This window comes from Oncorhynchus tshawytscha, linkage group LG04, assembly GCF_018296145.1.
Source record: "Oncorhynchus tshawytscha isolate Ot180627B linkage group LG04, Otsh_v2.0, whole genome shotgun sequence".
NCBI classification, from domain to species: domain Eukaryota; kingdom Metazoa; phylum Chordata; class Actinopteri; order Salmoniformes; family Salmonidae; genus Oncorhynchus; species Oncorhynchus tshawytscha.
The window spans coordinates 19,928,863-19,943,612 of record NC_056432.1 but is presented as its reverse complement, the minus strand read 5'-3'; the positions used below and the strand labels follow the sequence as shown (position 1 = coordinate 19,943,612).

At 42.0% G+C, this 14,750-nt stretch overlaps 1 protein-coding gene across 1 annotated transcript in view; it reads right to left on the bottom strand.

Annotated features, from left to right (window-relative positions):
• Nucleotides 1-8,387: 8,387 nt before the first annotated feature.
• trpm3 (transient receptor potential cation channel, subfamily M, member 3) overlaps nucleotides 8,388-14,750 on the bottom strand; it is a 169,687-nt gene continuing 163,324 nt past the window's right edge. The window contains exons 23-25 of the mRNA XM_042320427.1: nucleotides 13,367-13,560; nucleotides 13,146-13,278; nucleotides 8,388-12,995 (exon numbers count right to left, since the gene is read on the bottom strand). Coding sequence (XP_042176361.1) covers nucleotides 11,444-12,995; nucleotides 13,146-13,278; nucleotides 13,367-13,560 — 1,879 coding nt within the window. The 3' untranslated portion in view covers nucleotides 8,388-11,443. The remainder of the gene's footprint in view (nucleotides 12,996-13,145; nucleotides 13,279-13,366; nucleotides 13,561-14,750) is intronic.

Sequence of the window (14,750 nt, the reverse complement as noted above, 5' to 3'; positions counted from 1 at the left end):
AACACGTCTCTTTGAGAAAAACGATATTTTTTTCCCGTTAAATGTAAGTGTGTTGCTCTCCAGCGTAGCCTATAGCCTCACATGACAATTAAAAAGTTACATTTATTTGGGAATATCCAGCGCTCAAGATGCAAGTACTGACTAGATCCATGACGTCGACATAGTTCTGACCCTGTTTTATGCTAAACTCATGAGGCATTTATGGATTACATTCTTCAAGAATCATTGGGAAAATTTAAAGAATTATAAATACTGTAGCGAATTCGAGGTGTAGCCCCAATTAGGACTTGATTGGTCCAGCTACTATCAAGCTACTGTCAAGCCAACACCTTAAGGCCCGAACCTCTTGACGAGGTCACTAGGTGTTGTGTTAAGGTCACTACAATACTATTGAACAGCTTCCCAAATCCCGAACTGTAGCCTACTTTGAACTTTTGGGGTTATTTTCTTAGCTCAGGGTTATACACTGAGTGTACAAAACATTTGGAACACATTCTCTTTCCATGAGAGACTGATCCCTTATAGCAAAAGGAGGTGCAATTCAATATTAGGAAGATGTACCTAATGTTTTGTTCACTCAGCGTATAGCCTAATAATCATTCTATTTTAATTTACCAACACAAGCTATAGGCTACATGTGAATCTACTAACCTTGCATAGCCTATTATAACCACAGCGAGTCTTCATGATGTTTCAGTGGTTTGTCATTTTACTCTCAAGGGAACTCACTAATTTAAAACAATGTTGCTCTACTTGAGTTTCTGATAATACATTTCTCTGTTACAACTATGGCATACCCATCTGCAAATGCATACATAGCCTGAAGTCCAGGTCCTGAGAGGGTGGAGAAATCAGCCAATGAGGCTGCTTGTAACAAGAGCCTCTCCAAATGTAAACCCCTTTCTCCGAGCTCACCAGGACACAGTTCGAAGAAAAAATAAACAGTGTTGCCACTTGTCAGGAGAGAATATGTTGCTACAATCCCCACCGTGATAGCCACGTGCCTGGTTTAATTAGGCTTGAGGCTTATTCTATTCTACCCCAACCCGGTTAGACTATGCCTAGGACCTAGCCTAATATCAGAATTAAATTATAGCCCCCCCAACACACCCATGTCTGGTGGCCTAGTATAGCCTATAGCAGGATATAGGCTATACGAGTGTGGGAAGACGTCGTGACCATAGGCTGTCGCCTGAATCTACAGTCTGCACTGGAATTCTCCATTGCCCATAAACACGTCATTGGATGTCTGTTATTGCCGCTACACCCCTTACCGACAGCATATCACGTTGGTACGCTCTAACATGTTATTCTAACCAACACCGCCTCCCTGTGTGTATCCACGTGCGACTGTAGAACAGAATGTTCTCTTCCGTGAACTGAGTATGAACTCGTGCGCCATTGCAGTTAAGAGGGCCAAGTTCCTCGAAGATTAGGCTACAGCTATAGAGCTCCCCAGTTTGTAGTCCTAATACCCAGAAAAAACGTATCTGGTTCGTTCAGTCATCCTTATAGGAAAATGAATGGGGAAAGAATAGGGTTATGGAATAGGCTAAACACCGAAAATACGGTCTCAGTAGATCTTATACGTTTTTGTTGTACGAGATAATAGCAGTCAGTTAACATGACCTTTATGAATTATGAAGCCTTTGTGTTTTTTATCATTACATCAATTATTCAAAATGTACAAAAAGTGACGTTAGTTGATGAATATTGTCTCATTTAACAAAACGTATAAGATCTCATAAACTTCCCGTGTTTACCACATACCTTATTTTCGTCGATTATCAAACCCCCCTACAAAAACGCCATTGATTTTACTTCATAGGCTTTGTTCAACGAACCATGGCAGAGTTAGTGCCTACAAAAAGACGCCATTACTATTTCTCTCTATTGGCATGCATGTAAATGTGATATTTCAGCTTTTAATTTTTTATAAATTTACAACAATGGAAAAAAAATGATTTGGCTTTGTCATTATGGGCTATTTATTGTGTGTAGATTGATGAGGGGAAAAACAACAATTTAATACATTTTAGAATAAGGCTGTAATGTAACAAAATGTTGAAAAAGTCTGAACACTTTCCGAATGCACTGTATATATTTTCTTTTATGTTTGTTGCTTGTTTTGCATGTTATTTTGGCATTAATACGTGTCACATATCAGTTTGCAAACAAAAAAAACAACTAAAAAAACATTGAGTTAATAAGCCACATACAAACAGTATATTTTTTTGCCTTCTTGAGTAAGGCAGCTTCAAAATGCAGCTGTTTTAGCCTAGCGCAGTGCTTTCTGGGGTGGAAGGGCAGCCATTGGAAAATACAGAGCATAGGGGTTGGTAATCTTCTCTAGTTGCGCCGTTATTGGCTCAGTGTTCTGTCACTCATGGGGACACTACATCACCGCAAAATCTACAGGGAGAGCTAGAAAGTTCATGCACCCTTGGGCGCTACCATAGATGTACATTAGATGTGCCCATCCAAGAAGGCTCAAGGTCATTGGCCATAAATAAAATGACGTCAAATCAAGTCTACTGTAGCTTTGATTGGACTGATCATGTCAACAACATACTTTCAAAATCTTAGCTAGACAAGAAGTTGTCCTTATGGATCACGTCGACAATCTACTGGCAAATCATTTTTAATCCTTGTCATATGAAGATAAATAATGAAGAGAAATTATAGATAAAACTTGTCGGTGCTCATCGGGCATTGGACATAAACATTACACAACAAGTTGGAAATCGCAAATTCAACAATTGGTGGTTTGGAAGGAATCAGTGTCTAACTGCAATCGTTGCAAAGCAATCACTATTTTGCTTCCCCTGCTATTCGGTGGAGAGGGTGTGTGGTCCTAGTCTGGTTTTAAGGGTCTCTTTTTCAAGCTTAAAAGGAAAAACATTCACATGCAACACTATGGGCCAGAAAAGGTTGAATACATTGGCCATGCTGTCAATCCAACATGACTTCTGCCGTGTTCAAAACAACTGGAAACTCAGAACTGAGAAATCTCAGACTCCAGTAAGTTTAAGACAACTGGGAACTCTGAAAAAAACAAGCTCAGACTGGGAAAATACATTTTGAATGGTCATCCAACTCCAAGTCGGGAACTCTGGCCTCTTTCTAGAGCTCTGACCTGAAGATCGCTGACGTCATAATTCAACCTTGCTTTTTTCAGAGTTCCCAGATGTCTTGAAAGCACCATACATACAGAGAATGCAAGACTTCGTTGACAAAGTTTTATGAAAAAATTTGCCCACAAGAAGGACCACTTCGCCACCTTCTTGTTCAAGTGAGCACAGCACAACAAGGTGAGTCCAAAAATGGCTTATATGCTGCTGCATAATTTGTGGAATTTTTTACAATATTGTTTTATTTAACTAGGCAAGTCAGTTAAAACTTCTTAGGGATCAAATCCCTTTAGCGGGATCGATTTGACAACATCCGGTGAAATGGCAGAGCGCCAAATTCAAATTAAATTATTATAAATATTTAACTTTCATGAAATCACAAGTGTAATAAATAAAAATAAAGCTTAACTTCTTGTTAATCCAGCCACCATGTCAGATTTCAAAAAGGCTTTACGGCGAAAGCAAACCATGCGATTATCTGATGAAGGCACCCCGCATACAAATGCATGACAAACATTTTTCAACCCGGGCGGTGCGACACTAAAGTCAGAAATAATTCATGCCTTACCTTTGAAGATCTTCCTCTGTTAGCACTCCAATATGTCCCAGAAACATCACAAATGGTCCTTTTGTTCGATAAATTTCTTTGTTATATCCCCAAAATCTCAATTTATTTGGTGCGTTTGATTCAGAAAATACACCGGTTCCAACTCGCCCAACATGACTACAAAGTATCTAATAAGTTACCTGTAAACTTGGTCCAAACATTGCAAACAACTTTCCTAATCCAACTTTAGGTATTTTAACCTTAGATAATCGATACAATTTAAGAAAGTGTTCAATAGCGGATAAAATGAAAGTGGAGCGAGTTCCAGGTCGCTCACACCAAACATAAAAGTACACTTGGCTTGACATTCAGAAAGGAAAGGGCTACTTCTTTATTTCTCAAAGGAAAAACATCAACCAATTTCAAAAGACTGTTGACATCTAGTGGAAGCCATAGAAACTGCAACCAGGTGCCTCATAAATCTAGTTCCCTATTGAAAACACAGTGATCTCAACATTTCTCTTTCCTGGATGGTTTGTACTCGGGGTTTCGCCTGCCAAATAAGTTTTAGAAACTTTAGAGTGTTTTCTATCTCAATCTACCATTTATATGCATATCCTAGCTTTTGGGCCTGAGAAAAAGGCAGTTTACTTTGGGCACGCTTTTCATCCGGACGTGAAAAGACTGCCCCCTAGCCCAAAGAGGTTTTAATTAAAAAATGACGACCTAATCGAGCAACGCTGGGCCAATTGTGCGCCGCCCTATGGGAAATTTGAGACTAGATATTGAGCTCAGGTGCATCCTGTCTCCATTGATCATCCTTGAGATGTTTCTACAACTTGATTGGAGTCTACCTGTGGTAAATTCAATTGATTGAATTGGTCCCACCGTTGACAGTGCATGTCAGAGCAAAAACCAAGCCATGAGGTCGAAGGAATTGTCTGTAGAGCTCAGAGACAGGATTGTGGAGAGGCACAGATCTGGGGAAGGGTAGCTAAACATTTTTGCAGTGTTGAAGGTCCCCAAGAACACAGTGGCCTCCATCATTCTTAAATGGAAGAAGTTTGGAACCATCAAGACTCTTCCTAGAGCTGGCCACCCGGCCAAACTGAGCAATTGGGGGAGAAGGGTTTTGGTCAGAGAGGTGACCAAGAACCCGATGGTCACAGAGCTCCAGAGTTCCTCTGTGGAGCTGGGAGAACCTTCCAGAAGGACAACCATCTCTACAGCACTCCACCAATCAGGCTTTTATGGTAGACTGGCAAGACCGAAGCCTCTCCTCAGTAAAAGGCACATGACAGCCCGCTTGGAGTTTGCCAAAAGGCACCTAAAGGACACAAAGACCAAGAGAAACAAGATTCTCTGGTCTGATGACAGGCTGGTGGCAGCCTCATGCTGTGGGGATGTTTTTCAGCAGCAGGGACTGGGAGACGAGTCAGGATCGAGGGAAAGAGGAATGGAGCAAAGTACCAAGAGATCATTGATGATAACCTGCTGTAACATAACAAAATGTGAAAAAAGTAAAGTGGTCTAAATACTTTCCTAACACACTGTATGTATACTGTAGCAAAGAAAGTAATACTAAGTGTATGTTGTGTAGTAAGCTGTTAGTGGCCCGTGTGCTGAACAAATAGTTATATTGACTATGTCCGTCTTAGCACGCTCATTAATGTTTGTTTTAATTGAAATTACGGATTGCCTCTTATCCACTAATCGTTCCTTTATGACATAGTTTATACATCTCAATTGTCAGTAGAAGCAACATTTGTTTAAACAAGTCAGCCATATCAGCAATTGTTTTTTTAAGGCAGTAAATAAGGCTGAATGAACTGTTTCACTGCCAGATAAGGCTCCATGTTGCTGAAAAGAAAGCTCTGCTGTTGGGACAGCTTTATGTAGGCCCTAACAGTTTGTGGGCACATTTATAGTCACTGTTATAGTGGAATAAATGTTTTGTTTGGTATTGTGTTGTGTAGTGGCTTTGCTGGCATGCATAAAAATAAAAAATAAATGAGTTTGCCCCACCAAGATTTACATGCTAAAATCACCACTGTATATATAGGCTACTGAATTTTATTTTAATATAACTAGGCAAGTCAGTTAAGAACAAATTCTTATTTTCAATGACAGCCTAGGAACTGTGGTTTAACTGCCTGTTCAGGGGCAGAATGACAGATTTGTACCTTGTCAGCTCAGGGGTTTGAACTTGCAACCTTCCAATTACTAGTCCAACACTCTAACCACTAGGCTACCCTGCCGAATAAAGACAGTTCACATTGCACTTAAAGCTGCTATTGTTTCCTCCCACATGTTGTTGAAAGACCAAAGCAAAAGTAGCCTAATATGAAGTTTGGGACACAAGTTATGCTCTTTGATAATCATAGATGGATTTAATGTGAGCATTTTTCTCCAATAAACAAATTACTTGCATGAACATGTGGTTTTGTTAAGGCATTTAAGTTCGTTTGACATTTGGCATTGTGAAACCAACCAGACCCCCCCAAAATTAAAATACAGTGTAACAAATAATCTAATTCCGATTCAAACTATAGCTCCGAACTATGTGTGAAAATGCCCTTAGACTGCAGAGAATTTTCCTCCATTGACTGAGCATGGTTGCTCTGGTGTTAACGAAAGTTCAAACATGATGCACCCATTTCATAACACATTGAAAAATAGCCTACAACGGGGACACCATGGTTATGCATTCATGTGTTTATTTAATAATGCATGCCAGACATGATCCTATTCATATTGAAGAATACAGATTTGCATTTGCATCCAAATACTCACCACTGTGACACAATTTATAATCTCTCTATCTCGCACTCTCTCTCTTTCATCAATTTCACAGAATGTATTTTTGTACATCATCAGTGGAAGAGCTGCATGCATTAAAGGACACTAAATAAAGTGAGACTGCTGGAAGATAAGTCCCCTCAAGTAAAACTACAATATCAGCATTATTGCAGAAAACATGTGCTTGGACTCCTCTTTAGCATACGAGTAGCCTACTCACCAACAGATTGAGGGGAAATAAAAACCTATTTGAATTATAACCATAGTCTATGATTCACAAAGCTGTATGCTACAGTATAGGAAAATATTTAAAAAATACTGTACATTAGGTTTTGTTGGATCACATTGGCACAATTCTCAGTATTAGGCTACTGTCATTTCTGTGTCAGAGTCCTCAGACATACATAGACCTCCCTTTTATTTTATATATTGATATATTGTACAACAGCCACAGCAACATGTACAAAACATTTACAGAGCATTTACACATGAGTTAGAAGTGCTATGGACATGTTTGTCCTTGCATGTCCCTCTCCATAATGAAAATAAAAATATCTCTTATGTCCCCTGGAGGGCTGACAGCCCATTCACTGAGGTTAGTTAAAGGACCCAGGACCCAAACCAGTGCCTGGACAAAAAGCCAAGGAGTAACCAAACTATCACCTTATCTCTCCTCTATTGTCACCTAATGTTCCTTCAATGAGCGTGTTCAATGAGATGTTCAGACATCTTTTAAAAAGTTTGTTAACTTATTTTAAAGCTTATTTTTCGACTACAAATTTGAAAAAGTGATCTATCCCATGTATTGTGAGACAAAACCTCACGACAACTAACAACAGGAGTGTCCAACATTGTGCGGGTATTTATTTATTTTTCAGGACTATACTTTACGCACCCCTGCACCTGAAAGTTGGATGTGCTTACACTAGTTTTCAACAAAACTCCAAGCCCAGCAAACTATTCTTCACACTTTGTGATCGTATTGAAGCTCATAGTTGGTTTCAACTTTGACTCCTGTGCCCACAAAATGGATGGGAGGGTTGGGTTTCATGGAACACAACTGATGTGGGAGTCCCATGAAAATGTGGGTTGAATGCATAAGCACAGTGATTAGTGGAGGCCTGTCTGCTCAAGAGAGATTGAAATATTCCTTATTTTTTGGTTTTCAGCTCATACAACACATTTCCTTCATTTGCTGAGCGTCACTCGCGACTCTACAACCTTACAAGACAAAGAAGCTGCTTAGGAAATGTGTGAAAACACCCTGCAATGGTATTGGACATTGATAAGGAAAATTAAACATTCAGATCAATAATGAAGATACACAGAGAGCCGCTAGCCCTCCCCTCAAAAGGCATCAAGTAGTTATCTCTCCTAGTTCTCTCTCTTAGTTCTTACGCATGTTCTTAGCCATGAAATCAATGCCTTTCTCCAGTGTCAGAAAAAATGTTGTAAACACTTCAGAAATGCATTATCCCAACAGTTGCGAAATACAGGAAAAGGATACCATGGGTAAGTAGATTTGTGAGAAGAATTACTAACAAATGAAATGTGCAGATATATGTAGATGTTTAAGTTACTGTGAATTTCAAATAGTTACTCCAGGCCTGAAAGACACCCTCAGTTTGGTAATGCTTGCAGTGGAGTATTGCATTGAAATATCCAACCTACATTAAAAATATATATATTTGTATTTCTTTTTGACAGTTGCTCATGAACATACAATATAGCAAATTATTAAATACTTTAAATATGATTGTGATGTACAATATAGTAATTTATTACATAATATATTAAGTGAATCATATAATACATACGTTTTTAGTGCTTATAGGTGACACCTTTTATTAATGTTAAAACCTTGTAATAATTCAAAATACTTTCAATTAGACAAAATAGCACTGAAAAGATATAAATATTCTGTTTGTATTTCAAACAGCCATTCAATTATTCATTGTAAGCAACAAAATAGTCAAATATAATCAATCAAAACAATTGCAGTGCAATTAAATTGAAGTGATTTAATAATGATCAAATATAAAAAAGAACTAATTTGAGAACCTGTGATGTAAATGTTACTCATCATGTTCCATTATTACAAACATGTTGTAACATGTATTCCACTCCTGTCAGATATTTTTAGTTGTAATAAATTAAGCAATGAAAAAAATCTGGTTCTCTGCCATTTACATCAACTTGAAAGGTGCCTCTATGTCTCTTAAAATGCATATGATTCACAGAGTTGACTCTTTTGCAAATGTTTCAAATAACTCCATCTTGTGGAATTCAGTTCTCTAACCATTCTCTTCTAGCCTACACATACAATGTACACTATTATGTATTCTTACATGTTGTGCAGACTATTCTCTGCTGTTTTCAGAAGATCATTCTAAACGATTACTCTGGTTAGTCTGGTGCTTCGATTTGAATAGAATAAATCATGAATGAACGTCCAAACAAAGTAGGAAGTATGGATCCAATGATCGTAGTTTACCATATCTGGCTACCCGAGACTAGCAGGTGTCAGATCCAAGCAACAAAATGCTGCTGCCAGAGGAATGAAAGGAACGGGCAATGCCATTACCAGACATGCTTGATGTTTTCTTGCTGAAAAGGCTGATCTTGATGTGTTCTAATTTCAACATTGGTTTACTGCTTGAGATGAAGGACTCCTTAAACAGGGTCACAGCCCCCTCTGGTGCCCAGTTTATAGTTTTGCACTGAGCAGATTTAACCCAAGGGAAATAATAATAATTGTTTTGGCTTTCCTTCAGCCATTCCACACACCTTGCTGGCATTAGAGTGCATGTATGACTATGTGTATGTGTTAACACTTTGTTCATACCTTTACACTGTAGGCCACAATGACACTAAGCCCGGGTGACTGGGGATAGGACAACAAGTAAATAGATAGGCACATGATGAGTCTACATTTAATCAAATTTCCCATCTTCCCTGTTACTCAGGTCCTGTAGGTAATCGATTTTACTGCCCTGATTTTGACCCCTGAAATCTATTGAGTCAATATTACTTGACTGTCAATGTGCATGGATTTTAAACCAGGGACATGCATTATACATAATAGAGCCCTATTATGTCTAGAAATTCAACCGGCACAATGCTCATTGTCTTTGTGTTTTACTTTGTGTTGTCCATGTGTTTTACTATAGTCACTACTGCTGTAATTTAGTTCAGCAGACACTCCCCCCCCAATGCTCTGACACAGGGCAAAATGTTTAGTGGCCCCCCTCTTGACAGTGGAGATAATTTTAGTAATTTTACATTTCATTTTCTACAAATTTTGCCATGGGGCGGAGAGAAAATGTAGCACATTTATAACACATTTCATGCATTCTACTGATTTTGCCATGGGGCAGCAATAACTTTTTGCAGTTTTTAAGTATGTTTTCTGCCGTTCTACACATTTTGGCATGGGACAGAGATAAAATGTTGCAATTTATAACATATTTCATACAATTCTACTCATTTTGCCATGGGGCAGAGAGACATTTTTGCAATTTAAATCTAATTTCCTGCAAATCTACCCATTTTGCCATGATTTATGAAATGTTAATGATATCTGAGTGAGCGTGACTAACAAAATCAATTTGGGCCCCTGGGCACTGTTTAGATAACTGGCTAGACTAACTTATCAATCTAAAAATTGTTAGCTGACACGGCTAATTGAATGACTGTCAGTGAATGACAAAACAAGAAAAAAATAACTGCTGATGCACAACCAAATTTCGAACTTGCACCCTGTGTATTCTTCTATTCTATCTCTCAACAGTAGGTTGAGACCCCAACTGAGTTCCCAGACTGAGTTTTGTTGGGGGGTCGGGGCCCCCAGGAAGCGACCGCTTAAGTCGCTTATGCATGCTAGGACAGTCTGGTGGACCAAAACTTTAAACGTGGCCTTCATTATCCCAACAGAAAGATCAGGAAAAAGTTATAATCCATAGCCATTGGCTTTATTTGTAATCAATCACCTCCCTCTGAGCACTTCCCATCTCCGTCTTGCTAGCGTCGTCGTAGGAGACACAACGCCCAGTCGTGTGATTCGCTAAGATCAAAAATGTTTTTGTGGTTTTTATTTTTTACTACCACATAGGCCAGATTTGAGTCGGTGGTGTTTCAGGCTTATATGCGGTATGTACAATTACCCTGGGGATGAGGTTACTACTGCTGCTACTGTTGTAGCATGCAGTGCTATGTCTGTGGTGAAAAGACTGAACGCTACTTCAGTGGTGGAAAGACAGAGTGCTATTTCAGTGGTGGAAAGACAGAGTGCTATTTCAGTGGTGGAAAGACAGAGTGCTATTTCAGTGGTGGAAAGACAGAGTGCTATTTCAGTGGTGGAAAGACAGAGTGCTATTTCAGTGGTGGAAAGACAGAGTGATATTTCAGTGGTGGAAAGACAGAGTGCTATTTCAGTGGTGGAAAGACAGAGTGCTATTTCAGTGGTGGAAAGACAGAGTGCTATTTCAGTGGTGGAAGCACAGAAGTATAGAGTCATATCCTTGAGTATGGGCAGTTTAAGGGCAAAGAGGAAACTAGGGAACCTGAGGAAATTTGGGTTGAGGTGACAATTCTGACCTCCAGTCTTATATTGTCAAGGTGGCCAAGTTTATTATTTTCTAAAGACTGACTAAACTGTCCTATCAGAGATTTCATTTTTATACTTTCTATTTGGGCTACACCAGTGTTCTGTGACGTGATGCATTACAGTAACAATGTGTTGACTTGACTAAAAAGATGGTAGACAGACACGGCACATACCCTCCATCACCAAACATACAACAAGAGTCAGCTTCAGGAGGAGGTAAGAACTACCCTAGCTTCATAGCACTTTGTTTTACACTGGTAGGAGCCCTCCCCATGACCCTTGTCTTTACCCCTGGCTGGCCCTATGGTCCTGTATAGTAACAGAGTGTGCCCTGTCCCTGTCCTGTTTTCTTCATCATTGTCACGTGTAGTTGTGTCTACTGTCGAAGCTGCTGAACGCAGAGGGGGTGGTCAGCTTTCTCATGGAAAGGCTGTCTGTCTTGGTGTCGGGCCGTGCCCCTGACTTGCTCCTCAGGAAGGGGTTCCTGGGTCCCCCCAGAACCCCACGGTCTGCACCCCTCTCCATCCTCTCACTGACCGACAGGCTTTTTCTGTGTGAAGGAGGGGCCAATGATGGGTGGGAGGAGTCATCTGAGGAGCAGCTGTTGGCTCGTTCCATTCTGGAGAAGGGTGAGCAGAATGGGGTCCCACTCGCCCCTCTTAAGCCCCTCCCCATGCGATGGGGCTCGGGGGCCGGGGCCAGGTCCTCTGGGTCTTCAGGGTCTGACTCTGTGTGGCTGAGCTCGGCCTCGCGCTCTGGGTGGGAGGAGCCCAAGTCCGGGGGCTTATTGAAGGGGAATGAGGTGGAGCCTCCGGGGGAGTGGGAGCGCTCTGCGGTGGAGTAAGGGGCGGAGACACACCTGGTGTCTATGCAGTCGGTGATGCTGGTGTACTCAGCCGCTTTGACCTGAACACCTGCCCCTAGGCCTCCGTAGCAGCCTCGCGGTGTAAACATGAGGCTGTGAGATTTGACCAGCTGAGTCTCTTCTAGGTAGCCCCTGCCGCCAGTGGACAGGTAGCGGCTGCTCTTGGAGCGCTCCAGTGGCCCCGCTGACGGGGGTGGGGAGGGGTCCAGGTCCCAGGTCGGCATGGTGTTATCTGGGAGAAGGTGGGCGGAGCATAGCGACAGGTCTGCAGCCGCGCTGTCCTCGAACACTGCACCACCCTCCGAGTGTCTGTCGCCCAATCCGCTGCCTCCGCTGTAGTCCCTCCCGCTCGACAGCACCGCCTCCATAATCTCAGAGTGGAGCGAAGAGTCGTGCCGGAGGGGAGGGCCCATCCTCAGCGGGTCCGAGAAGACCTCGGCTGGCCCCGCCTCCTCGGATGCCGACACATAGATGTCGATGCAGGAAGAGGGGCGGTGCTGCTGGGAGATGGACAGCGTGGCCAGTGGGAGGGGCTTAGACTCCTTGGGGGCGGTACCCGAGGCCACCGACTGTGAGCTATTGGCTCGGTGCAGGCTGAAGGAGCGCTCCTTGAGGAAACGGTCGGCCCTTTCGGCCCTGTCGGCCCCAGCTCGCTCAAGACCTCCACCCACGTAGAAGGAGTGACTGCGTGTGCGAGTGGCCAGGCCGGTGGGGGAGGGCGGAGACATGGAGCCCTCTGCACCCTCATTGAGCCGGTAGGAGTTCCCCTCTTGGCTGTTGAAGCTGCTTTGGCGCAGGATGTAAGCCGCATCTGGGCACTCACCCTGACGCAGCATGTAGGCCGAGTCTGTGCAGTCCGAGGAGGTGCGTGAGCGGGCCTTGTTGACCTCCCCCCGCTCCACCCCTGTGACTCGCTCAAGAGCCACAGCGATCCGACCAATCAGCTCCTCCATCTGGGCCAGCCGTATGTCCACGGTCTGCAGAGATGACTTCATGAAGTGTTCTCTCTCATTCACCTCCTCCAGGCGCATGGCCATGTTCTCCACTCTGAAACGGACAGAGAAAAAGGAGATAAAGAGAGAGAGATGGATGGAAAATAAGGGAGAGGGAGAGAGAGAGAGAGACACGCAGAGAGATAGAGAGTGAGGAAATATGTTGCACTTAAGTATGACAGGATTATGTTTGCCCATGCCCAACCTCTCTGATGTCACTCGGATCCTCTCGTCATTTGAGGAGTTGAAGCGGTCATCCTTCTCGCGGAAGTACTCCTCGATGCACTGCTCCTCAAAGTCATGCACTTTCTTCAGCTCGTCTTCAGTGATGAAGAGCTCTGTGATGGAAAGATGAAGAAAAGCAACATGAAGTGTAAAAGGAAAGAAGGAAGGATACATTTCTAAAGACCTAGGCCATGTACTCACTCAGCCCATAGTCTCTCTCGTCATCGTCGTGCTTACGCCAGCGACAGCACAGGTGCTTGAGGACCATGGTCATGTGACTGAAAATGATGAGGGGAGGGGGGAGGATGGGCCGCTCGTAGAAGGTCATGATGAGCTGGTACCTCTGGAACTTCCACACCTGGTTGGAGATGGACTTCACCTCAAAGAAGGTGTTGCTGTGACAACAGACAGTAACAACCAAAATGTCAAACCAACCCTATGCAGATGGAATATGCGCTGAACAAAAATATAAACTCAACATGTAAAACATTGGTCCCATGTTTAATGAGCTGAAATAAAAGATCACAGAAATTTTCTAGATGCACAAAAAGCTTATTTCTCTCAAATGTTTTGCACACATTTGTTTACATCCCTGTTAGTGAGCATTTCTCATTTGCCAAGATAGTACATCCACTTGCCTGGTGTGCCATATCAAGAAGCTGATTAAACAGCATGGTCATTACACAGGAGCACCTTGTGCTGGGGACAATAAAATACCTCTCTAAAATGTACAGTTTTGTCACACAACACAATGCCACAGATGTCTCAAGTTTTGAGGGACTGTGCAATTGGCATGCTGACTGTAGGAATGTCCACCAGGGCTGTTGCCAGATAATTTAATGTTCATTTCTCTACCATAAGCCCCCTCCAACATTGTTTTAGAGACTTTGGCAGTAACTCCAACTGGCCTCACAACAACAGACCACGTGTATGGAGTCGTGTGGGCCAGCGGTTTGCTGATGTCAACGTTGTGAACAGAGTGCCCCATGGTGGCGGTGGGGTTATAGTATTGGCAGGCATATGCTACGGACAATGAACACAATTGCATTTTATCGGTGGCAATTTGAATGCACAGAGATACTGTGATGAGATCCTAATTAATTTATTACCATTGACTGATTTCCTGATATGAACTGTAACTCAGTAAAATCTGAAACATTTTAGCATGTTGAGTTTGCAATTTTGTTCAGTATAGTTTTGAAACACTTACCCTTTAATCACCTATCCACTCATCTAACCCAAATGTTCATTCATTCATCCTTCTGTCCACCTATCTGCTAGTGCTACTACCGTCACCACAACTTCTACCACTACAGCCACTACTACGACTATGGCTGCAACTACTTCTACTACTAAAATCACCAAAATCTTCCTACATTTACAGTTAAAAGGAAATGCCAGTAAAACAGAGGTGTATTAACAGTATGTTTCTTACACTTAATCTCTATCTGTACTGGAACTTTCCTCTCATACGCAATGTTTTGTAATTAGTAAAGTAATCACTTGTTAAGCTATATAAACAAACAAGGATCACAGATGGAAATAAGTTAGGTAGCTAACTAACCCTGGTGATATACAAGTATGC